General features: G+C 46.8%; 1 protein-coding gene across 1 annotated transcript in view; it reads right to left on the reverse strand.

Annotated features, from left to right (window-relative positions):
- Positions 1-5159: 5159 nt before the first annotated feature.
- LOC146183875 (serine/threonine-protein kinase Nek7-like) overlaps positions 5160-27078 on the reverse strand; it is an 80926-nt gene continuing 59007 nt past the window's right edge. Inside the window, exons 6-8 of the mRNA XM_084609210.1 lie at positions 17191-17285; positions 16166-16279; positions 5160-6697 (exon numbers count right to left, since the gene is read on the reverse strand). Of these exons, the coding sequence (XP_084465336.1) occupies positions 6554-6697; positions 16166-16279; positions 17191-17285 (353 nt within the window). The 3' untranslated portion in view covers positions 5160-6553. The remainder of the gene's footprint in view (positions 6698-16165; positions 16280-17190; positions 17286-27078) is intronic.

Below are 27078 nucleotides of genomic sequence, written 5' to 3' on the forward strand. Positions count from 1 at the left end.
ACGCGTAGCAAGCGGAATGTGGCCGCGTTCGACGTGCATATAGCCATGAGCCTGTATATCGACGTCCGCCGTATCTTTACGAGAATCGAATGGATACGTCGGACGTACCTTTAGACACTTCGTTTTTTTTAGGATGAAACGTCCCGTTTCAGTGCTTGATAATTGTTCGTATTGTGCGGTGAGGTGTGCTTCCATCATTTCCGCTAAGGTGTTATGAATTCCTAACTTTAGTAGTGTTTCATTTGGGGTATTGCGAGGGAGGTTAAGCGCAATTTTATAGGACTGCCTAATTAGTGAATCCAGGTCGTCTCTTTCTCTAACTGTGAGGGTGACGTATGGTGTAGAGTAAACTCTGATAAGAACGAAGGCTTCTACTAGTTTCCTGGTCTCAGCTTCTTTAACTCCTCCACGCCTATTCGCGATTCGTCTGAGGAGGAGGGAAATTTGGTTGACTGTGTTTTTCAGTTTCTTAATTAGTGTGTCGTTTTTTTGGTTTGACTGTATGAGCATTCCCAAGATTCTTAGTGTTTCCACTTCTTGGATGGCTGCACCTTCCGCGTAGATTTTGATCGCAGGCGCTTTATTCTTTCTTTGACACTTTGGGTGTAGAATGAGTAATTCAGATTTCTGGGGGGAACACGTGAGACCCGCGGCTTGCACCTCCTCTACGACTACGTCTACCGCTTGTTGTAGCGTATCTTGTATCGTGCCAATACTCTCCTTGGTGGTCCAAATATATCGTCCGCGTACAAAGAGTGTTCTAGGTCTGGGATTCTTGCGAGTTCGTGTGCCATTTTGATTAGGGTTATATTGAATAAAAAGGGGGAGAGGACCGATCCTTGCGGAGTTCCTCTATTTCCTAAAGTGAAGGTGTCGGATTTGATAGTGCCAATTTGAATTTTAGCCGTCCTATCGGAGAGGAAGTCCTTGATGTAGTTAAACGTTCTTGCGCCTACATTCAGCAGTGAAAGAGATTCTAGGATTGCTTTGTGTTTAACATTATCAAAGGCTTTGGTTAAATCTAGGGCTAGGATTGCCCTGGTACTCCTTTCTTGCTCATGAGATAGGACTTCGTCTGCTAGTCTTAGCATCGTATCTTGTGTTGATAAATGTGGTCTAAAGCCGACCATAGTGTTTGGATATAAATTCTCTTTTTGCATGTGGGACTGGAGTCTGTCTAGTATGACGTGCTCTATCAGTTTTCCTATGCAAGAAGTAAGCGAAATAGGTCCGAGGTTTTCGAGCGCGAGCTTCTTGCCAGGTTTTGGGATGAATTTAACGATGGCATGTTTCCAAGACGCTGGGAGTTTTCCCTCCCTCCAACACTCGTTCGAAAAGTCCGCGAGGGCTGTGATAGAAGCGTCGTCTAGATTTCTGAGTGTCTTATTGCTAATGCCGTCCTCTCCTGGGGCGGATGTTGTACGTACCTTAAAGAGGGCTGCTCTTATTTCCGCCATTGTTATGTCAGCATCCAGGATGGAGTTAGGCTCTCCGTTATAATCGGGCAGGGACTTCATCTCACGGGTTGTGCAGAAGTATTTCTGCTGTAGCGTGTCTATATAATATCTTGATCCGTGCCTGGGTCTATGTTTAAAATTTTGGTGATTTCCTTTTGAGTGGTAGCTTTGTTGGATTCCGGATCAAGGAGATGCCGCAGAAGATTCCACGTCTCCCTCGTACCTAGATTGCCATTCACATTTTCACAGACATGGTTCCACTGCTGTCTAGCTAGTTCTGCGGCGTGGTGTTGAATTTCTTTCGTGAGTGTGACGATCCTGTTTCTAAGCTTTTTGTTATATTTTTGCTTAAGCCATCTTTTTTCTAGGCTCTGCCTTGCCTCCCACATGTGCGTAAGTCGGCTGTCAACCGTATTTACGCCTAAGTCATGTACTAGTTCCTTAGTGGCCTTTTCCACATCCGATAGGAGGGTCTGTGTCCAGTGTTCTAAGTCTATGAAGGGCAGGGAAGGGCGCAGCGCATGCTAACATTCAAATCGCGCGCCTTTCAGCAAGGTCGGAAGTAGTTGCCGCCGGCCGCTTGGTGCACTGCAGTCAAATGGGCCGCTGGGCCCTGGGCCCTATGGGAGTGTCCGCTCTTTACCAATTTCTTTCTCTATGTTTTTAGTTCGCGGCGTCGAGTGTGGTGCGCGTCAACGTAGTGCTGTGATGGCGGTGAACGTGAAAAAAAGAGCAGCACTGACGTTAAAGACCAAGCTCAAGATAAAATCAGGGCCTTCAAGGCAGTTTACAAGAGGAGACTGACACTCTTCTCGTGAAGCTTCTTATGAAGCAGGACTTGAAGATCGACTCGCTGAGAGCATTGAAGCGGCATCGGACAGCGTGAAAGGCGAAACGATTGCCAACTACTTTCGGCGCGCAGTTGTTCCAGCGGAGGCCCGTGCATCAAGTGACGATGGGTACGATCCCGACGAAGCAGAAGCAGAGCTCCGCGAGCTCGATGAGCCTGGAACGATTTTTCGCGTGTTTTGTTGGTGACATGCCCGCAACTATGACTGTTGAGGACTATGTAGGCGGAGACGACATCGCGGCGACCACGGCTGTACTGACGGACGCCGAAATCGCTGTGGAAGTTTCTGAACATCCCGCAGACGAAGCTCAGGCTGACCCTGCGGACGATGAGAACATTCAGACTTCACAAGAAGCGCTTGCTGCATTGGATTTACTGCGCCGCCACTGCAGTGCTATTGAGAGCAGTGGGTTTGCCCTTGTTGAGTGCAAACTGTGGAACAGTGCGTGATACCAGTGTTGCCAAATGTCGGTGAGCAAAAGTAGCTAGATGGCAGCGTGAAAGTAGCTAAAAGTAGCGAAAAAATCAAGCAAGGAGCTAAAAGTAGCTAGATTTTTTCTTAAGAAATTTTATTTTATATTTTGCATATATAACGCATTTATAGGCAGCTCTATTATTGTAAAAATTAAACACAGCTATCAAGATATGGTTTCCTGCAGGCGACTACGCATGACAAGTGCTAACTAACGAATAACGAATGATGAATGTGCTCAGGTTTCGATTCCAATAATTTAGGCTGACGATTTTGCAAAGCGTTAAGGCTTGCGCGCTAAGAAAAGACGAGGTGCGGATGCATCACTGCTCTGTAAACATGTAAAGAACGGTCGTTTATCTTTGCACGTACACAGAAGCCTATGAACGGAGAGCTATGAAAGGTGTAATGACTGTCCAGGCACGGCGAGCGGCCGTGGCCCAGGCGATATCTTCAGTCCGCGACTCGGCGTAACTCGGAACGGCGGGCCTCTTGGCCTCTTATCCGCTCGGTGCTGACCGCGCATGATTCGCAGAGAGAGTCGAATCAGACAGTCGATTCCAGGCGCCTTATGGTAGCCGTGCAAAGAACGTTAAGAGTTTAAATAATAGGAATGCGTACACACATGCACAATAGTGTACCGCGAGCACGACTTCGATGCTCATCGGAGCCCCAGCGCTGCGCGATAGGCGACACCCGTCAGAAGCTGCGCAGCCGCATCAGCCGCATCACCTCGCCTCTTTACTTTGTGAGCTATTTTTTTCTTTTTCCCATTGAGGCGGACATGAAGGAAGCTTCTCATGGAGGCAGAGGCGGTGAGGCATACCAACACCCTTTAAGTGGCGCCTTGTATTGCATCCTCCTCTCTCTTTTCAAGTGTTTCCTTCTTTCTCGCAAGATATCTTTGTCTGGTTTGCGTCTTGTTTAAAAACTACCAGATGACGCTACGTGCCTGACGTCAGTTTCATCATGTGTATCATGATGTGTAGCGTCTGTGGGAAGATTTTTCACGCCAGAATAGTAATTTTCCGAAATGTAGCCAGATTTAAGCTAGATTTCACCAAAATAGCTAGATTTGTAGCTAGATTTTGAAGAAAAGAGCTAAAACAGCTACTCGTAGCTAAACTACCTTTCTTGGTAGCTAGTTGAGTCCAAAAGTAGCTAAATCTAGCTACAAAGTAGCTAAATTGACAACACTGCGTGATACGGAACGCGATAAACACAAAAACGCAGGCCGCGATAACGCAGTTCTTTGCGCGTAAATAAATGGACGCGACCCATGTAGGCACCCTCAGAGTTGCTGTGCCTTCATGAATATCGCTGCTCTTGCGTGTATTTTCTACGAAATTTTATATTACGAATTATGGATAGAGCGAACTATTTTCCGATTTTCTAACTGTTCGTTATAACGAGGTTTCACTGTGTAATGCCCTCAACTCAAAGCATGTTCAATTTTCACAGCCATTGCAATTGTGAACTTCGGCACGGAAGCCTCATCGCATCTTCTACTACTAAAGCTACTGTGCATTTTGCACGTGGGGTCATCCTTGCAGTGAATAAAATTCAAATGTGCAGCTGGTTGCACAGGCAGACAGAAATAAACAAAAGCACACAACACTATTCCACAAAGGAAATTTAGATCATTGTGCAATACATACACTGCTCATGTCCCTTAACTACACAGGACGTTTTAAAAAAAAAAGCAAACTCTGGAACCTGCTCTTAGCTTGCAGAACTACTTGTCTCACCACCTCGAGAACAGACACTGAACCCATTGTCTCTGTCGCAATACTATGGCAGGGGTTCTCAAACTGTGCTCCGAGTACATTTTTGGCATTCCCAGAGCACTCAGTTCAATGCATCCCTGAACCTAGATTTTACCTTCACCCATTTTGTTTTGGTATTAAACTCATTGCATTCATTGGAATGTTCCATATGCACTGTTATTAATTATGCATGAATGTTTCCTGTGTCTCCATATTTTCTGCATGCAAGTTGCACAGGAAGGCATGGAAGTCAGAATGTGTAGAGTCCCTTGGCATTTTTGATTGCTGGGGCACCCCAAGACTAAAATTACTGAGAACCCCACTCCTGACGGGTGAAGAATGGACTCAAATTTTCACATAGCTGGCTTGGATGCTATAAACTTGGATGCTACAAGTAGGAAGCAGCACTGCTAATTTTCAGCCTTACTTTGCTGTACTCGGTTATGTCATTCTACTTGCAATCTTAAGAGATTATTCAAAATCATCAAAGAGTTTAAAGAAGGTCCCAAGAGAATTTAAAATTTCCCCATATTGCAAATAACTACTATTGTACTTTGCTTTTCAAACTACTGCACTACTCGGACAAATGCTCAAAAACAGTCAACACTTTGAAGCCCTACTTGTGTAAAATGCTTTATTCAAAATCTTTCATAAAATATGCGCTGTAATGCAACAGTCAACAGAAAGCTGCTGAACAGTTGTACATGCTTTCGTGACTTGCTCAGGCAGGTACAACCTTGTAAAAGTATAAAAAATAATACATATCCACACACAACAAAAACATATTCAAAAAATACACAAACTGCTAAAAGGCCTCTTCAATATGACTTGCCTTAATATATATTAAATGCACTAGAAAAACATGCAGCCAAGCATCATAGCAGCTTACATGATCTTTCATTCAATCAGTGTAATGAAAGTTACAACCAAATGCCACAGCAGGCAATTAAAGCAACTGCAATATAGGAAGTGTTGCAAGTGCACTAAAACTGTTGCTGTCAGTCAGCTACATTTTGCTGCCTTATAAATGCAATGAATATGAAGGCAATATATTCTTGAGTATTTCCTGTTGTCTGGGATTTGTTGTCATGCTCTATAATGACGAGTGCCACGCACCTGCCATCTCAATTAGGTCCCCATTTCAATGGCAGCTTGGGCCTCCAAACCTGGCAATGCGCCTTCATATGTGCAAATTTTACAACTGTGCAACAATCAACAAGTGCAAATGAATTTCATTAGCTTCACACCACTACTGAGCCTTTCCGATGGTAAGGGTGGATATCAGAACTGTCACATATACTGCTTGGATGCAGGGACCACGCCATTGCTCCTCCCTAGACTTCATTAGAACGGCAAACCTTTTTGATTCATTTCACTTTTTTCCTGCTCAAGAAACCCCTTAATGCCCCGAGGCAATAAATGGCATTAAAGAAAGTAAAACTGAAGGTGGGGAAGGGTGGTGGTGGCTCAGTCTGCTTCCAATGTTCATACAATGGGACAAGACTTACTGAAAACTTGAGATTATTAATGTGCTCTGTTGAGCTAATTGGCTCTGCATACACATGGGTCTGCCAGAGGCTAGAGAGGATAAAGTGAAGACAAACACACAGGTGTACACAGTGGCTCTTGTACATGTGTCAGGTCCTACATTATCCCATTTGGCTTCCAGGCCTCCTGTTAGGAATAGGAGGACTGGACTAAGCGTGCTCGTCTTTAGTTTTTTTACTGAGCACCGCTGAATTTTCACCATCACTCTTTTGCAAAAATATTTCAAACATTATGCGAGGACACCTAGATAGCACCATCAATAGGGAAGGGCTTCGCAACTACTAGTTGGTTGGCTCGAGGTTTCGCCCCCTCATCCCATCCCGCACTGTACCCTCTCCGGTACTTCGCCAACAAATTCCACATCTAATGTGCTAACGTGTTCACTGGCCTACGCCAGAAGCCAAATGTGCATGACAAGAAAGCTATGCTGCTGTTGCTGGTGCTGCCAGTTGAGATCACATCAGGTCGAGCGAGGAATCTGTGCCCTGCATACAGCTGCTCGCACAAAGCGCTCATACATTTGGGTAGCCACGGTAAAAGCGTAGCTCATGTCTCGGCGTTTCATGGGGTTGGGATCCAGGCAGACCGAAACCAGGGCACGCAGCTGGCATAACAGAAAAAAAAAGAAAGATACAGGCACACTGTAGCATTCACTCCAGCAGCAGCTCCTCGCAGTCAGTGCTGGGACATTTGGAAGACAAGCACACAATAAATACAAAAAGAAACTGCTTGGAGACTTCCCAAAGTCATTTAGATGAACTCAGCCAGACGGAGGCATCATTTTTTGTTCAGTTTTAAAACTGGCTTAGCTTTTCTTGTGTGTTGTTTTATGGCACACAATCAACTAACGCTATCATGCATCAAATGCATGGTAGGTAGTTCTGTGCAGCAAATCAATAAAATACAGTTAAACGCATGATATATTCACAAGTGCATTGCTTCCGATGAGTAAACTAGGGAGAAGAGGTATTTATTCAGAATAGTGGAAAATACTTTTTTCTTAGTTGTTCTTTGAGCAGGAAAATAAAATATGAATTATTGTGATCGTTTCTCTGCAAAGCTCGCATGTTGGTGTCTCCTCCTTAAGAATAAGACCATGTGTAAGGTGTGTACAGAGGCGACATAAAATGACTTCAATGAAGCGTTCTTGATGTGTGCATTACTTCCATTCAGTTATGACAGGTTTCACTAGGTGTAGCTTATTATTTTCCTCAATATTCCCACTTATACTGCCTCATTATTCCATTCACAGCCATTTCTCTCTCAGCCTAGACTGCTTCTATATAGGGAATGTGGACTTCCTTAATTTCTATACGTTGGGCTTATGCAGCGCATACTACAGTAATCCCTCGTTATAACGAAATCAGCGGGACAGCAGAAAAATTCGTTATAAGCGGTAATTCGATATAAGTAACCACTCGACCAAAACTACAATATTAGACCACAAAAGCACCCGCGAGACAAGGCTAACGAAGCCCTATGAATAACAAGCAATCACATGGCCTGCTGCACGGATCCAAATGCATGCGCCGTCGGTGCCAAAGTGAAAGCGATGGGCGAAACAAAAGCTTCAAAATGTGGTCATGTTTTCAGGCCATCTCGCTGTTCTCATCATAGCACGCTGGTGATGACTACGGTTGCAACGGCGGGCTTCACGTGTGCAAACGGAAGAAAGGCGACCGGAGTTCCAAGAAGCATGAGGCACGGGAAGGCTTCGGGAGGAAGGAGGAGCTGCGACGTCACTCAAAACCGGCAGCGCGGAAGCGAGGGCTAACATTCAAACGGCTCACAGACAGTGGAGAGCGAGTGAGGAGGGGAGAGAGAAGTGGATGCAGGGAGGGGGGCGGGTGAAGAGGAAAGAGAGGATGGAGAGTAGAGGCGTATGCGCAGATGCCTATCTCAGGAAGGGGAGGCGAAGCCGCTTTGGAAAAGGGGGGGGGGGGGGGGGGGGGGTGCGGGATGTTGGGTAGCGCCACAAATGCTGTTGCCTCGCCGCGCGCGAGGCTAGAATCCTTCCTGTTTTCAGAATGCTATCAGACGATTTCCGCCTTCAAAAAAGCAACAAAGCTAAGGACGGACACTTTCTTTTGTGCTAGCGCCAGAACTGCTCTTTAGAGCGGTAAAACTTTGCTCACCAAACGCACCCCATGGTATGCTACGGCAAAAGTCTGTCCGCGGTCTTTAGGCCATTTCAGCATCCAAGAGGACACGGCTTTCTAGCATCGCAAAGCATCAGAAAAACATCATTTTTGTGTAGATTCTATCCCGGGGGACAGCAGCGATACGATTCCGACTGGTGACAATTCGCGGCGACGTCGCACGGTGGGCTGAGGGCTGCCAAGGCATTGCCAAGGCAAGGCGAGGCTAGAATCCTTCCTGTTTTCAGAATGCTATCAGACGATTTCAGTCTTCAAACGAGCAACAAAGCTAAGGATGGACACTTTCTTTTGTGCTAGTGCGAGAAGTGCTCTTTAGAGCGGTAAAACTTTGCTCACCAAATGCACCCCATGGTATGCTACGGCAAAAGTCTGTCCGCGGTCTTTAGGCCATTTCAGCATCCAAGAGGACACGGCTTTCTAGTATCGCAAAGCATCAAAAAAACACTATTTTTGTGTAGATTCTATCACGGGGGACAGCAGCGATACGATTCCGACTGGTGACAATTCGCGGCGACGTCGCACGGTGGGCTGAGGGCTGCCAAGGCATTGCTGTCGCTCAAGTTCTGGGTTTTTAGAAAACTTCGCGTATCGCCTGAAAGCAGCTCGTGAGGCAGCCAATTGCAAAAGGCAAGGGTACTAACTTCTGCTCTGAACTTTTTTTTTTTTTTTTTGTGTTGTTTCTGTAGTCCAGCTTGTGCGAAGGACCTGCAGATGCTCACTTCGTCTGATCCATGCATACGAGTGCATCGAAACAATTCAGTAAAAGCTTGGTAGGATAGCAGAGGAAAAAAAAAGCTAGCGTGGCTTAGTAATGGTAATTTTCTAAAGGAGAAAGAGAAAGTCACTGCTTGCAGTGCATGTCTGCATCGTGTAGTAGCGCACCGCTGTGACCCTTTTTTTTTTTAAACACAATGCGTTACAATTTCATCAGTGTTTTATCGTACGTCATGCTGTTTAGTGTATAGTGCAGCTGTACTCCCCCTGACCGAACAATGAGGCGGCGGTAACAGAGCAACGCGGAAAACGCGCCTCTCTGTCGCAGAGTACAGTCGCTCCGTGCGGTGTGCGCCAGCGGCAACGACAGGCGTTGGCGTCGTCATCGCGTGACACATATCCAGGGATTGTTGCCTGATACGGTTGCCGCTGTATGCGCAAAAGCGTCGCTGCCGCTCGGCGATGCTTCCACTCACCACTTCACTGTAAACGGGTCAAGCTCTTCATGCACTTCGAGTAATGAGTCTTGAAATGAATGCGTTAGGGTCAGGACCGGAAGATATTTCGAATAAAGTGATATTTCGAATAAAGCGATTTCATTATGAAAGATTACTGTATATCAGCTTATTCAATTCCACTGATTCCTATGAGACTCGGAGCCCAGTAAACCTTTACAGCGTGTCCCTAGGCTGCGGCTCTTTTATGTTGTGTATGATGTTGCTAATAAGTGGTTTACCTGCATTTCCATGATTATACACAGTTAGAATGCTCAAACAATCAGTGCAAATGGCACCCTTCTCTTGTTCTCATTCTTAATTTTTTTCTAAAGCTATAAGGACTGTGTAACTCTCACCAGAGAAAATGGATGCGCACTGTGGTAGCCATACTGTTTTATTCCAACTGCTTACAGCCACTGCGCTTCCATGTACCGTGCAGATTTTGAACAGTCTGTATAAAATGTCGCATTATCTATGCACTTTTTATTTGGTTGTGAATATTCCTACAATATTGGTTAATGAGGTGTTTGTTTTTTTATGAAGTTGCCCTAATGTGAAGTTACGTACAGACGGCAGACAGTACCAAGTTGGGAGTGGATCAGGTTTTCGGGTGATATTAGGTACTAACAAGTTCATTAAGGTTAAATCTTGACATTTCTTTTCAAAGCAGAGAAGAAGTGGTGTTGTTGCTTGAAGTTTGTTGGAAAACAGTGTTCGAGATGGGAACTTTGTAACTATTGGGTAACAGATATGGTTTGGCAGTGAACGGATTTTTAGAATGTATGAACACATCAGCACGCTTCTGTTTGTGACTTATAGTTCATTGGTTACTACATACAAGCTGCTTACGGATGACGTCCTGCATGCACCAGCTGAAATGCGAAGCCTAGATTGTGTATGGAGTCCAGTATATTTAAGTAAGACAGCCTGGTAGATCCATACACTATGCAGCATAGCCTAAACATGAGTGCACGACAGAACGGTAAATTTGTAAAAGACATGTTCTATCAGAACCTCAGAATTTGTGTCAAAGGACATTTAGCATATATACAGAGGTTGGCAGGCTTTCTTTTTCAGAGCGTTAATGTGAGGCAGGAAAGTTAGTTTTTTGTCGAATGTCAAGGCCAGAAATTTATGTTCACTTTTAATAGGTAATTCTATTTCATTCAGGTATAGGGCAGGATCCACCTGTAAATGTCGTTTCAGTGAGAAAAGAATGGCCACCGTTTTTTGTGGAGAAAAACTGAAACCATTTCTGTGTGCCCATGTAGCCACGGTTAATGAACGGTTAGACAAGAAGTCTTTTAAGCAGTTCAGCATTCTTCCATTGATGCCAAGCTTGGCCAAGTCTTTAAGAATGCTGAATCTCCAGGTCGTGTCGTATGCTTTCTTCAGATAAAAAAGACAGCAAGGCAGTGTTGTGTATGCAGGCTTCTCTGATAGTATTTTCAAGACGAACTAGATAGTCAGTTGCGGAAGATGTCTTTTAAAACCACATTGATGGATATCGAGAGACTCGTGGGTTTCTAGCATGAATGTTAATTGAATGTTCAAGATACTTTCAAAGGATTTTGCAAGGCAGGTCATGAGGTCTATAGGCCTGTAGCTACTAGGACATGACGGTGGTTCTTTGTGTTTTAAAAAAATAGAGCGATGATTGCTGTCTTCCAGATTCAGGTATTTTCCCTAATACCCAAACACTGTTAAAAGATTTTAAAAGTGCCTCTATGGAAGGTTCAAAGAGATTGGCTAGCATTTGATAATGAATTTAGTCAGGGCCATATGTAATTTGTTTACAGGCAGAGAGCACTGTATGGAGTTCTTGAAGTTCAAGTGGTTTGTTGAAGGGCTCACTTGTACTGCCCCTTGTTGGAAGTCTGTGTGTCTCAGCTGACTTCTTGTGCTTTAAAAATGATTCTGTATAATGAGACAGACTGGAAACTGCAGAAAAATATTAACTTAACATGTCGGCCTGTTCTTGAATAGTTTTCTGTACACCACGGCTTTTAGAAGGGGAACAGTGAGAAGTAGCTGCCATTCAGTTTTCAAACTTGTTCCCACATTGGTTTGGTTGATTTGGTTTATGGGGTTTAACATTTCAAAGCTACTCAGGCAATGAGAGGTGCCAGTGGAAGGCTTCGAAAATTTCGACCACTTCCGACCACCTGGGGTTCTTTAATGTGTACTGACATTGCACACCACACAGGCGCCTAGCTTTTTGCCTTTATTGAAAAGCAGCCTTCGAGGCCGGGATACGATCCCGCATCCTTGGGCACAGTAGTCGAGCGCCCTAACCACTGCGCCACCTCGGCGGGTTTCAAATTCTTAAAAATGTTTTTGAGCTGTTTATTGCAAACCCATGATCTTGCCAGGAAGTTTTTCAGCGTTGTAGTGGATGTATCGAGCTTTGGCTCTCCCCTTTTTAAAATTTACGAAATTGTCCTGTTGGATACCTACGAAAAATTCCCCAAACTTTTTGTTTCTTTCTTGCCCAAGCTGAAGTGTCCATTAAAACCTCCAACTATTAAAAATGGCTCTGGAAGCCGCTCTAAATGATCTAGTTCGTGAATACTAACATTAAGGTGTAGCTCTATGTATATTTGGCACACAGTTAGGTTTAAAAGCCTGTAAAGTGATTTTCACAGCTTCAAACTGAGTTTTAAGTGCGTTCTCGAGCTGCTGCTCCCCTTTTTACTATGATGGCAACACCACCCAAGAGCCTCCTCTCGGTCACGGTGGAAGACTGCATAGTGTTTGAGTATGCTTATGTTTGGGACCTAAATTTGTTTCTTGCAAACACAAGACTAGAGGTGAGCATGTGGCTAATATATATTTTATGCCATTCATATTAGTTAAAAGTCCTCTGCAGTTCCAGTGTATAAAAACCATCATGTACAAAGTGTATGGACAAAGCTAGGTTTTGTTTTTGGGTCCTTTGATTTAGGGCTTCATTCTTTTTTTGTTGATCCAAGGGCCTGCGCTGCCCCTCAAATGTAAACAGCACAGGACAACCTTGGTTTGTGTCCGTCGCATCCTCAGACACATTGGACGTCAGTGTGGAAGGAATGGGTACGTTTGTGTTTGGCCTTATTGTGTGGGAAGAGGCCTTGGGGCTGGCTGACCTGGGGTCACTGCAACCTGTCTTTGTGGTGTTGGCGGAGCGCTGACCACTGCCAGTGGGGGCTTGAGTGGCCCTGCTCCAGGTTCAGTGTGTATGAACTGGGCAGGGCCAGAGGCTGTTGTGTTGTGCCCTGTTGCACCGCAAAGGAATAGGCAGGTTTTTCTGACAAAACACGACTTCGTGCTTCCCGGGAAGGTATGTTTTCTTTGACTTTGATGGTAAGAATTCTTTTTTCTTGCTTCCATACTGGGCATGTGTGTGAGTAGGCATGATGGCTGTCCTCACAGTCGTCACATAAATGTGGCACGACTTCACATTTATGAGAATTGTGTTCATGGGAAGCACATTTTGCACGTCTCAATTGGCCCTGGCAGGTCTAAGAGCCGTGACCACAGTGTTGGCACTTAAAGAAGCATCGAGGATTTGAAATAAAATTGCTGAGCTGAAGTTTTACGTACCTTATTTCGACAGGTTCGGGGAGAATGTTTAATGCAAACATCATGGTTTGGTGCTTTGTAGGAATCTTATCATGCCTCATTTTCATTCTATACCCATATGTCATGTTTTTGTTTTTGAGGTCCTCGAAGAGCTCCTCTTCAGTCGGGCATCTGAGATCGTCAGAGATAGCTCAGGGGACAGTGTTCAAAGAACAGTGTGGACTAATTGTCATTGGGATTTCGCCAAAGGACTTCAATAAGGACAGTTTTTCATGCTGGTCATTATGCAGGATTTCTAATAAAAGGTCTCTATTAGGAAGTTTTCTCACATTGTAGCCCTGACCTATTACTCCTGTCAAAGTCTTGGTCCCAACAAAAGGAAAGTTTTGTTCGGCTGTTTTTTTGAAGGCCTTCACTGTGCACCACATGGAAGCATGAAAATATGTTTGCATTTTCAAGAAAACTTTCTGGTTTTGTTGGTCCGCCCCCTTTTTTGGGCGATCATTTGAGAGTGGAGGAGACATGAAATAAGTTTTTTGTTTGGCCAAAGTAGTAGCCACCTGCCATGGAGCCCAACAAGGGGAGTGAGCAGGAGCTTGCAAGGTCCTGCCCACGCCAGTGTACATCCCGACTACAGTCGAACCCGGATATATTGAACTCGAAGGAGATTGCGAGATAGTTTGATATATTGATAATTCGATATACAGAAATTGGCTTGTGACAGCACTTACGATGCGAAAAAATTATACCGTATTTGTCGCATAATCAGCCCATTCGCATAATGAACCCACCCTCCACTTTTGTACCCGAGAATTTGGAAAAAAAAAAGTGTTAAGGCCAGCTTGCTCACATGCAAGCAATTGAGCGATCTCAGCGACGAGCGGCAGCGACAGAGCGAAAAATTTCCAACTTGTTGGAATTGCGTCCCTCTCGCCGCTCAAGCCACCGCGGCAGCTCAAAACAAGGTTTCTGTGTCGCCGCGGCAGAAATTGCGAGCGTTTTCGCTTGCATGTCGATGGCCCGCGCCACTCCGTTTCAGTCGTCTCATTCACAGCTCATTTCTTGGCAGCGTGCCAAGATGCTGCGCAGTGATAACGTCAGGGTGTGTTTATCTTTCGATAGCTCCTGCAGTAGCGGGGAGCGAACTTGGCAGAGTGCCCGTGATGGCTTGATTGCACAAACCTAGTTCGATTTATCACGCCACGCTTGGGGCGGGTGTAATCCACTGCCACAAAATCATTGAAAAACAGGATAGCTGCAAATGCTGTTTCAAGCGATAAATGCTAAAAGCTGGTGTCATGATCACAGCTGACTGCGTGCTTTCGTTGATTCATACATGCAAGGATAAACGACTCCCTCAAAAAAAGAAAAACTGCCACTTCTTAACGTCCGCAGCCACCATATCTTACTCTGCGCCATACGTACAGCCCAACGATAAGAATAGACAACTCTCGCAAAAAAAAAAAAAAAAAAAGTGAGATAGAGAGAGATCTATGTCCGCTGCACGCAGAGGGTTCGCAACACACGCTGGAGAAAGCGTCCAATGTTCTGTCTGAAAATGGGCTGAGCTGGCTTGGTGCATGCGTAGTGCATGCTACTGCGAACGAAGGCTGGGAGAGAGGAAGGGGAGAGATAGCTCGGCAAAATTTTGGGCACACCCTTGCGCTTCGCTCTATCGTGATTTTTCCCTCGTGTTCCCACCGGTTCTCTCTGGTTCATTTACGCACATTGCTTGCAAACGCCACGTGCTGGCGCACGGGAAACGATAACTGCAGATGCGCGCGCCTTTAGGGAATGGGCGCGGCGCTGCCCTAGCCAGCCATCGCCGAACTGTCTCCTCTCATTCCTTCCATGCGTGGCTCGGAAACGTCGTGTGGCAAATGGCCGAGGGCGATGCGATTGTCTTTGGGGAAGGCACACTTTCCAGTGTGTGGTGCAGAGTTCGATATATCGAACAACCAGTGAAATTGAGTTCGATATATGAGGCGGCTTTCCTACACTTTTACGTGGGATTTTCAAGGGACACTGTTCGATTTAACCAAAATTCGATATATCTGGGTTCGACTGTATAACCAAATATGGCTTAATGCAGGGTTGTTAAGCACACAAGGTTAACCCTAGCCGCCAGGAAAAATAGATAAGGCAGGAAAGGAAGGAGGAGACAGGACAGTTGTAAGACAGAAGATAGGAAAGTAAAAGATGTAGATGAGGAACTGCAAATTTCCCCTGGTTGGGTCAGGCCGGAGGAGCAGTCTATGAGAAGTGTGGGCCAGAGTGGTGTGTTGCCTCCGCCGAGGGGCATTAAAGGTCCGAACACTCGGCATTGGCTCAACCACCAGGATCCCATTTTCCCCAGATGCGGCATTGTCATGCACGGCTAAGCGTGGGTGCTCGGGGTTTGTGGTGTCACACAGTACACGCAAACATCTGCTGTAACAAATGCACTGTGCGGGGAAAACTGGCTTAGCAATCAACAAGTTTAAATGATTTAAACGACAAGTAAGACGCAGACGTATAGTAGGTATCAAATGCGCATGCAGACATCAGTGTAGTCATGGCTGTGCAACGTGCGCCGGATAAAAATGGGCATGCTTTTCTGTACAGTGGTCAAAGTCTGGCTCCATCAAAGCAGGGTCTCTAGTGTTTCGAGCACAGGTGAAAAGATAAATAGAGAGAAAGCAGCTGGTGGCCTGCTTTATTATTTTTCTCCGTCTGGGTTTCAGAAAATATGTTAATGGCTCTTATTAAAACTCACTGCGAAATTGCAGAACAACAGAGAAGAAATGTTCCAAAAACACTGAAATGGCAGCCTGCTTTGTATTCATGCAGTTCTTATACATTTAAGGCGGGGAATCTCAAACCCCCGGGACAACCCCGACTTTAAGCCCTACTTCTGTAATTTGCTCTCAAGACATATTTGGCAACTTATGCCAGTCCAAGCTGGCTTTTGCAAAGCCTTCAAGAGCCAGCACTCCCACACTTCATGTGATAAGCCTCAACCAACGCTTCTGCAAGTGTGTGAGAGCTTCTGCACAGGATGCTAGTGCCTTGGAGCCTAGCATAGCACTTTGGTTTTTTTTTTTTTCTCCTTTTTACCCTTATTTTTTTTAGCAGCCAGTAGTACAGCATGTTTTCTGTACCCACCTCGTCGGAGTAAAGGTTGCTTGGAAGGGGCGGATAATCACTCACAGCTATCTTTTTAATAAGGGAGAACAGGCTTTTGGTATCATGGTGAAATGGGCCCTGCAGAGCTGCCATCTGCAAAAAAAAAAAAAGAAAAAAAAAAAAAAAAAAAAGGGACGGTTAACACTGTGTAATGTAAGCTTCAGCGACAGCTGTTGAGGCATTTTCATTTCATAGCACCACATTAAAGAAATCTAAAGCATACGACTAGCCCTCCTCTCCAATGTGCCGTCCACGTGCATGATGCCACTGCCGCTGAGCCTCTCTTTGGGCAACATGCTTTGCAGCAGCTGCACAGACTTTGCTCCTTACACTCTCACTAACCTTGTCCATGCACGATTACAATTGCTCACACTCACCTTTTCATTACTGTAGAACTGCGGTTATTAAACCTTTTTGTCTCAAGGAACCTCAACAGCCTTCAATATGTGCCAAGCCCTCCAGCTTTCAAAAAAGTGAAATTCACTTGTTCACTCAAAGTGACACCATCACCTCACTGCTGTTGGCACAATTCTTGTTTAAATTTGTTGCAAACAGTCGAGTCTCAAACAAAATGCTATTAGGAGTTTTATGGCAAAAAAAAAAAAAAAAAGGAAGGATCGCATGCATGTCCCCTTATACTTTCAGGCTTTTCAGCGAACTGGATTGCCTAACTGTGCCAGGCGCATGAGCCTTCACAGGTTGGGCAATTATCAAGAAGTAAGCATTAAGAATGCCACCTGAATGAAAAAAAAAAAAAAAAAAAAAAGGCATGCATTTGAGAGTCAAATTCTTTTTGTCAGCTAGCCACTCTGTGGCCACTGCCAGGAACTTAGCACTGAGAAAAATGCTTCTAGCATTCATGCTCTACATAAACACTTACTGCCCCACATCTGATAAGGCACTTGTAAGCTCGTTCTGGTATGCCATGATGGTCACAAGTTTCACGTAGCACTTAGCGACACTATGACTCTGTGCCACGAGCCACCCTGAGCAGCTCAACTCACCTCGTAGAGAAGGCAACCAGCTGACCACACATCTGAACGAAAGTCGTACTCTTGCTGCTCAACCCTCTCTGGTGACATGTAGTATGGTGTCCCCACTGAAAGAAATGGCGCAAGTGCTTTGAGGCCCCACAGAACCCAGGCCAAGTTTTGCTGCTATGGAAAGATAATGCTTCAATAACATGAATACCATTCCTTCTTTACTAAAGTTATACGTGCATCAATGACAGCTACGCTAAATCAATCAGAACTTCCTATTGCAAACCATCTTTGTTTACTTATAAAATAAAAGGCTTGAGATTGCAAGTCAATCTCATACCTCAAGGCAATGAGGTACGTCCAGTACGTCAGTTGTTCCAATAACTGTGGACCCTAGACTCTCTCGCTCATTCAGACTACAAGAGATATTTCCGTGCCTTAGTATGATCAGGATTAAACGTGATTTGCTTCATCAACATCTATGTACACAAATACTCATATTTTGGAGCCTTTTCTCTGCGAAAAAGTAGCTTCAAGATTTAGCACAACAGTCAAAACGCTTGGTACCAGACATATAAAATTAATGCTCATACTGAAATGCCATAATATCCCCTTAAAAACCTCATGCAAAAGATAGCAGTGCTGTTTTGGTTTATCAAACTTGCGTAAAGGGAACATTTAATATAATGAACTGCATGCTGTGCCTCTGCAAGTGCTGTCTCTGGTAATTGCCCGCCCTAGATCACTTTCTTCACACAGCGTTGGATAGAATGCACACTCTCGGGCACCTGGTGGCAATGCTAGAGCTGTAAAACTGCGTGACTAGGTCAAAAGGCGTGCTTTAAACACTCTCTCTGGTTCCCCGCTACCACTCTCGCCTCGTGTTCTCTTTCACTTCGTGAATAAAAAAAAAAATTCTACTAAAGAGCTACACTAAAATTTCGCATTAGGACATGTCTTCATCATCCTTATAAATTTTTTTTACAGGATGATAATACTCTACTTAGTTCCCGTAGTGTAATAAGTTGGTTGCAGTCTTTATATATGTCTGCTCCAAAGGGGAGTTTTTGTTTTTCAGTTATTGCTTTGCGCTCCTGAAATGTGTGCATGTAGTCTGTGGAGCCGGAACTTTGGCAAACTGCTCGTTCAAAATATTGGCCTGCTGTTCTAAGGTAGTTGACCGGGTGCTGTCAGTACTGGAATTGTGACTGAAGTATATATAGTCTGAACTATTTTCAGAGAATACGTATTGTAAGATGGGGGTTTATTGAGCAGATCAGCAGCACTCGATCAGCAAGACTGGGCAGAGCAGCGGCGGGCACAGCGACAGCGAACACAGTCAGGTCCAACGCGCGCAGTGATCACGATGCCACTGGCTGGAATGTTCCTCGTGCATTTCTTCCTCTTCACAATTACCCACGGGACGAAGAGGAGACATCCTGGCGACTTACGGCGTGAGCAAGATGGCAGGGTCGTAATAGGGTTTAAGGCGCTGGAAGTGAACAATATCGCGTCCGCGCCGACGTAGATCATGCGACGGCGGAACAGGTTCCACCACATAAGTAACTGGAGAGGTGCGCTCCAGAACTCGGTATGAGCCATGGTATTTAGCAAGAAATTTTGAAGACAGTCCAGGAGCATTGGAAGGTATCCACAGCCACACAAGAGCGCCAGACGAGAAGTCCGGTGTCGAGTGTTGGTTGTCATGGTTGGATTTATGGCAGTATTGGGTGTTAGCCGTGAATGCGCGGGCAATTTGTCGACAGTCTTCCGCATGCTGGGCTGCTTGAGATGCAGGTGCATACTCTGATATGTCTAGCTGATACGGGAGTATGGTGTCGATTGTAGCAGAGGGGTGACGGCCGTAGAGGAGAAAAAAAGCAGAGAAGCCAGTAGTAGACTGCGTTGCGGTATTGTAAGCGTAAGTGACATAAGGAAGGACGAGGTCCCAATTTTAGTGGTTGGAGGAGATGTACATAGAGAGCATGTCGCCAAGGGTACGACTGAAACGCTCAGAGAGGCCATTAGTCCGGGGATGATAGGCGGTGGTGGTTCTATGAGTAATGTTGCACTTGGTGAGCAAGGCTTTCACAACGTCACTCAAGAAAACGCGTCCTCTGTCACTGAGCAGCTCTCGAGGTGCGCCGTGGCGAAGAACAAATCGCTGCAAAATAAAGGAAGCTACTTCTGACACTGTGGCAGATGGAAGTGCAGCTGTTTCTGCATATCTCGTCAGATGATCAACGGCTACGATAGCCCAGCGGTTGCCGGCTGCAGTGTAGGGAAGCGGCCCGTACAAATCAATGCCGACGCAGTCGAAAGGGCGTGATGGGCTGGCAGCAACTCTCTAGCAGAACGTTGAGGAGATGGCTTGCGACGTTGACAGGTGAGGCATGAGCGAACATACTTGAGTACGAAGGTGTACATGCCCCGCCAGTAGTAACGCAGCCGGAGACGAGTGTATACCTTGAAGACGCCCGCGTGACCGGATTGTGGGTCAGTGTGGAAATAGTCACATATATTTGCGAACGTAGCTGCCGGGGAATAACTGGCAACCACTTGTGGCCATCTGCGCAGTAGTTGTGGCGGTAGAGGAGGTTATCACGAATGGCAAAGTGGGAAGCATGGCGGTGGAGAGCACACGATGGAGAAGCAGCTGTAGGATTGGAGATAAAATCTAGGAGAGAATTGATCCAAGGATCTTGCCGCTGCGCTGACGGCATGTCATTGATGTGAAGCGATGGCGAGGAATCGTCGGAAGAGGAAAGGCTCGCGACTTCAGCTGTAAGGGGGCAGCGGGAAAGCGCGTCAGCGTCGTGACGCTTGCGGCCGGAGCAGTAAACAACGCGGACATCATATTCCTGAAGGCGAAGAGCCCATCTTGCCAGTCTGCTGGACGGGTCTTTCAGTGAGGAAAGCCAGCAAAGCGCATGGTGGTCCGTCACTACGTCAAAAGGGCGGCCATAGAGGTAAGGGCGGAATTTAATAAGAGTCCAAATAATCGCTAAGCACTCTTTTTTAGTGACAGAGTAATTGGATTCAGCCTTCGTGAGTGTTCGGCTAGCATAGGCGACCACGTATTCAGTATAACCTGATTTGCGCTGAGCAAGCACAGTGCCGAGACCAATACCACTGGCGTCCGTGTGGACCTCAGTAGGCGCTGTGGGGTCGAAGTGACGTAGGACAGGCGGTGCCGTGAAGATGCGGCGTAAAGTATTGAAGGCATCGTCGCACGTTGGCGACCACGACGAAACGTCGGAACTGCCAGACAGAAAAACTGTCAAGGGAGCAGCAATTGAAGCAAAATTTCTAATAAAGCGGCGAAAGTAAGAGCACAGCCTGAGAAAGCTACGTAGATCTTTGGTGGAAGTCGGTTTGGGAAAGGCTGCTACGGCACGAAGTTTGGCAGGATCTGGAGATACACCTTCTTTGGAGACAACGTGGCCAAGAATGGTGAGCTGACGGGCGGCAAAACGAAATTTTTTCAAATTCAGCTGCAGTCCGGCATCAGATAGGCAGGTGAAAACGTGCTTCAGACGGTAGAGGTGTGCGTCAAAGTCAGAAGAAAAGATGACAATGTCGTCGAGGTAGCAGAGGCACGTCTTCCACTTTAGGCCACGCAAAAAGGTGTCCATCATCCGCTCAAATGTTGCCGGAGCATTACAAAGGCCAAATGGCATAACTGCAAATTCGTACAAGCAGTTGGGAGTTACAAAGGCAGTTTTGGGGCGATCAGCCGCTTCCAGAGGAACTTGCCAGTACCCGGAACGTAAATCTAGGGAAGAAAAGAGCTCGGCGCTTTGCAAACAATCGAGAGCGTCGTCGATGCGTGGGAGAGGGTAGATGTCCTTTCGCGTAATCTTATTCAGGCGGCTATAATCGACGCAGAAGCGGATAGAACCATCTTTCTTTTTTACGAGGACAACAGGTGACGCCCAAGGGCTGCTTGAGGGCTGAATCACGCCATTCTGAATCATTAGGTCGACTTGCTCTTCAATAACCTGGCATTCGGATGCAAACACACGATAGGGACGCTGTCGCAGTGGTGCGTGGGCGGCGGTGTCGATGCAATGGGTGACTGTAGAAGTTTGACCCAAAGAACTTTGATGAGAGTCGAAGGAGGAGCGAAATTGATGTAGAAGGTTCAAAAGCTGAGTGCGCTGCGCTGGAGGAAGATCGGTGTCGATGGAACGGAGGAACAAGTCTGTAGAGGGGGGAGCGGGCGCAGGTGAAGGGGTGCTGAGCGCAGTCACGGCAGAGTGCGACGCGTCGTCAGGTTCCTCAGAGATCAGAAGAGATGCGATTGGCTGGATACTGCCGATACTGCCGAGGCATTCACCATGACGCAAAGCAGTAGGGGAGTTAAATGGGTTAGAGACCCATAACATGGAAAGGGCAGCGGAAATAGCGAGCACAGCGTAGGGCAATGGAAGGCACTTGCGGCGCTGGAAAGTATGGGCTGGTGTGAAGAGAATGGTCTCATCGCTAACAGAGGCACAAGCGACACAAACAAGCACAGAAAAGCAGGGAGGAAGGTCAATATCTTCGACGATGAGGGCTTTAACACAGGAGTTTCGTGGATCAGCATCTGGTAAGGCATCGGGCAAAGTCGAGAACCCCCCTTCAGCTCGAGCACAATCGATAATAGCAGCGTGACGCGACAGGAAATCCCAGCCTAAAATTACAGCGTGTGAGCAACTTGGCAGCACGACGAACTCAATCGTATAAAGGCAATTCTGGATAACTACTCGAGCGGTGCATGCCGCTAAAAGCTTGATATGCTGAGCAATGGCCATTCTGGCATCTTCACTTTCTTTAAAGAGCTACATAGTTTTGCATCCATAACCGAAATCGCAGCACCAGTGTCAATTAGAGCCATGACAGCAACGCCCACGACGAAAACTTCAATAAGGTTGGCTGGCGACAGATGAAGACTTGGGAAGTTCGACGGGGTTGCAGTTGTTGCCTCAGGAACTGCGGCCTCTAGTTTTCCTCACGTGAAGCGTTCTGTCGACGTCGCAGCGACGGTGAACGGCGGTCGGACATGGCTGAGCGGTCTGGGGAGAAATGACGGCTGGCTGGAGGCTAAGTAGGCACGGAATACTGGGGCGTCGAAGACCAGTACCCAGAACTTTGAGTAGGTGGTGCAGACAGTGGGAGACGGTTCCGACAAAAACGAGAAATATGTCCAGCCAGCCTGCAAGTGTAACAAATCGGCCGGTTATCTGTTGTGTGCCAGGGATTGCGCGGTCTTGGAGCCAGTCAAATAAACTGGGCAGGTTCTCGAGCAGGACCAGGAGGCGGCTGAACGTAGGCAGGTTGCGGCGGAGCATATGTAGGTGGTGGTCGGGCAGCAACAGCCGTATATGTCAACAGGGTTGCGACAGGCATGGATTGAGAAGAGATTCAGCTACTTGTTTTTCAATAATCTGGCACAAACTGGGAGCTAGGTGTGAGGAAGGCTCTTCATGACAGGACATAAGGGAGAGCTGTCGAGCAACTTCTTCCCGAATGAAGCTTTTGATTTGTGGTAGCAGCGTAGAATGTTCAGCTGCATCTGTCAGGCCAGCAAGTGACTCAGAGTGCATGGTGTTCGCGCAAGTTATGGCCCTTTATTTGCGCAGTTCGTCATAACTTGGACACAGTGTGACCACATCTGCGACGGTGCGGATATCTCGAGCAGTCAACATCTAGAAGGCGTCGTCATCAATGCCTTGCAGAATGTGCTTATTCTTGTCGGCCTCTGACATCTGTGCATTCACGCGCTTGCACAAGTCGACGACGTCCTCGATATAACTCGTGAAATTCTCGCCAACCTGCTAAGACCGCGCACGCAAGCCCTGTTCAGCGGGGAGTTTCCTCACAGCCGGACGGCCAAAAACTTCAGAGAAGCTGGCTTTGAACGCGGACCATGATGGAATGTCCCCTTCATGGTTCCGAAACCATAGATTTGCAATGCCGGTAAGATAGAAAATCATGTTGCTTAACTTTGTTTCCGCGTCCCATTTGTTATAAGCGCTCACTCGCTCATAGGATGTGAGCCAGTCCTCGACATCATGGTTGCCAGTGCTGCTGAAGATGGCGGGGTCTCGCTGGCGGAGGGAGCCGGGACAGATGATGGCCGAGCCAACTTGTACGGCTTGGTTGTTAACGTCCTCAGGCATCGCAGGAGGTGGTAATGTGTGGCTGCGGAGTTCCAGGGCGAGAGGACAGATCTTGACCGGCAGCTCCACCAAATGTAAGATGGGGGTTTATTGAGCAGATCAGCAGGACTCTATCAGCAGCGGGCACAGCGACAGCGAACACAGTCAGGTCCAACACGCGCAGCTATCAAGATGTCACTGCCTAGGATGTTCCTCGTGTACATCTTCCTCTTCACAGTATTTCTATCATGAAGCTTTCTCTGTATTATGCCCGATGTACAGGTGCTCAAAAAAGTTTTCGGAACACGGAATTCGCAACACAGGCTAATTTACTCCCTAATAAAGGGCGCTGACAGTTATTGTAGGATTCATTGTACAAGTTGCACACACGGAATTACAAAGCACACCCTTCGGTTCGGGGGCTGCGTTCTTATGTCACCGAACATTTTGGTACTCCCATTATTTTCATGTTCTGAAAACTTTCATAGCCACGTGTACCGTGCTATCGCCTTAGCCCTTTTGTGCATATGCAAGTTCTCTGTGGTTGGGTGCCTGTGGAGAACACCTCACGCTTTGTTTTGCTGCTTTTTTGCCAATTTATATTCTTCCATCGACCATATCTCGTGTTTCTTTTTTCGTGCGTGTTCTGATGTTTGTGGCACTTATGCTAAGGCTGATGGTACTGCACTCGAACCTCACTATAACAAACACGGGTGTAGCGAATTATCGAATAAAACGAACTAAAATCAAAGTTTGGTTGGTCCCAGGTGTATTTCTGTGGGAGTTCTTTCTGTATAACGAAAGAAAACTTCAATTTGACTCTAGATTGGCTATAACGAAGCAGTTTGTTTTTTGTGCACCCTTTTTAACACATCATGCCCCATACAATTAGAATAGAGTGAACGATATAAGGGAGGCGGGAGCAACATAGATATCAATTCTTGGTATAAATTTTTCCGTCAAACAGAGAATAAGTACTCATAAGAGAAGCGAACTGCCAGAAAGTGCAAGCCCTTAAAGATCAATATTGTCACGTCTCGGTAGAAGACCAAGGAGAACCTAGCGATAGATGGTTTGAATGGTCGACCAGAACAAGTCTTGTGTTCAAGCTTCTTTCACTTCCAGGCTCGCACTTGTCGTCATCTTTTGCGTCGTCTTCTATGCGGCATTTGCCCCCCTCCTTAGGAAGCATCGTCCCGATGAGAACAAAAGGAAGTAGGAGGTTAAGGTCAAACTGAGTGGTATGGCTTCATACGCACGACGTGGACGACGTCAGCTTGGTGCTGGCGTCGCTTTGACGTCGACACCCCGTCTGGCATCACCTCATAAGTGACGTCGGTTAAACGTCGCTGAACAACATAGGGTCCAAAGTATCGTCGCAATAGTTTTTCGGAGAGTCCACGGCGGCGAATAGGTGTCCAGACCCACACTTTGTCGCCAGGTTCGTACATTACATGCCGGTGTCTCTGATTGTAGCGTTGTGCATCGTGCTCCTGCTGATTTTGAATCCGCACACGAGCTAGTTGGCGAGCTTCCTCTGCACGCTGAGCGAATTCCTCGGCGTCCTGGTCGAGATCATCGGTGTCGGCATTCGGGAGCAACATTGCATCCAGCATAGTTGTTACTGGTCGCCCGTGAAGGAGGCTGAATGGTGTCATGCGAGTGGTGTCTTGGCGGGCCGTATTGTAGGCGAACGTAACGTAGGGAAGTATTTCGTCCCAATTCTTGTGGTTTACGTCGACGTACATGCAAAGCATGTCTGCGAGGGTCTTATTGAGGCGTTCCGTCAACCCATTGGTTTGAGGGTGATAGGCAGTAGTTTTACGGTGACTGGTACCACTGAGGCGAAGAACGATTTCCAAAAGTTCGGCCGTAAATGTAGTTCCTCGGTCAGTTATAATAAGTGCCGGAGCGCCATGCCTCAGGACAATGTTCTCAACGAAGAACCTAGCTGCTTCGGCGGCGGTACCCCTTGGCAGAGCCTTGGTCTCCGCGTAGCGGGTCAGATAATCAGTGGCGACAATTATCCATTTATTCCCGGCTGTAGACGTCGGAAATGGTCCCAGGAGGTCCATGCCAATTTGCTTAAAAGGTGTCGCTGGCACTTGAAGAGGGTGGAGTAGGCCAGCTGGTTTTACAGGGGGTGATTTACGGCGCTGGCAGTCAATGCACGTACGTACATAGCGTTTCACTGTCGCCGGCAGTTTTGGCCAGTAGTATCCGTGCTGTACTCTAGCCAACGTGCGGGTGTAGCCTAGGTGACCGGCGGTTGGCTCGTCGTGGCACGCTTGCAAAACTTCAGTGCGGAGAACCGATGGGACGACGAGCAGAAGACTGTTTCCCCCAGGACGGAAGTTCTTCTTGTAAAGGACGTTGTTGCGAATAAAAAATGAAGGGATTACTCGGGCGAAATTCTTCGGCACAACCGTAGTTCGCTTCTCCAAGAAATCAATAAGAGGGAGCAATTCCTGATCCTCTCGCTGCTGTTGGGAAAGCGTTGCGTCATCTATGACACCTAAAAACGCAGTGTCTTCATCGGTCATAGTGGAAGGTTCGACCGGCGCTCGCGAAAGGCAATCTGCATCTGTGTGCTTCTTTCCAGATTTGTAAATAACTGCCATGTCAAATTCTTGCAATCGAAGGCTCCAACGCGCGAGTCTCCCTGAAGGGTCCTTTAAGTTCGTCAGCCAACAGAGAGAGTGATGGTCGCTGACGACTTGAAAGGGGCGAGCGTACAAATAAGGGCGGAATTTCATAACCGCCCATACCACTGCAAGACACTCTTTTTCGGTTGCCGAGTAGTTCGCTTCCGCTTTAGATAGGGTCCTGCTGGCGTAAGCAATTACCTTTTCCACACCATCCTGGCGCTGCACTAACACAGCACCTAAGCCCACGTTGCTGGCATCCGTATGAAGCAGTGTAGGGGCGTCGTCATCAAAGTGCGCCAGGACAGGTGGTGTCTGTAGACGCCTCCTCAGCTCATTGAAAGCTTGTTGCTGTTCTTCACCCCAGCGAAAGACAGCGTTGTCACGAGTCAGTGAAGTTAATGGCCAGGCTATTCGTGAGAAGCCAGCAATAAACCGACGGTAATAGGCGCAAAGACCCAAGAAGCGCCGCAATGTCTTTTTGTCCGTAGGTGTTGGGAACTTGGCGACTGCGGAGAGCTTTTCAGGATCCGGCCGAACACCTTCTTGGCTGACGACGTGGCCTAAGAACTGCAGCTCCTCGTAACCGAAGTGGCACTTCTCGGGTTTTAATGTGAGGCCCGCAGATTGTATGGCGTGAAACACAGCTAGCAAACGGAGTAGATGCTCTTCAAATGTAGCCGAAAACACTATCACGTCGTCAAGATACACCAAGCATGTTTGCCACTTAAGTCCCGAAAGCACAGTGTCCATCAGTCTCTGAAATGTTGCTGGCGCCGAGCATAAACCGAACGGAAGGACTTTAAACTCATACAATCCGTCGGGAGTGATGAATGCTGTCTTCTCCCGATCCCTCTCATCCACTTCGATTTGCCAATATCCACTTTTCAAGTCCATCGACGAGAAGTAACGTGCATTTCGTAGGCGATCCAAGGAGTCGTCGATGCGAGGGAGAGGGTACACGTCTTTTTTGGTCACTTGGTTGAGCTTGCGATAGTCTATGCAAAATCGTAAGCTGCCGTCTTTCTTTTTAACAAGTACCACGGGGGAAGCCCAGGGACTCTGTGACGGCTGGATAACGTCGTCTCTAAGCATTTCGGCCACCTGGCGCTGAATGGCTTCAC

The sequence above is a fragment of the Amblyomma maculatum genome, chromosome 7 (genome assembly GCF_055883805.1).
Source record: "Amblyomma maculatum isolate TAMU_Amacu chromosome 7, ASM5588380v1, whole genome shotgun sequence".
NCBI classification, from domain to species: Eukaryota; Metazoa; Arthropoda; class Arachnida; order Ixodida; family Ixodidae; genus Amblyomma; species Amblyomma maculatum.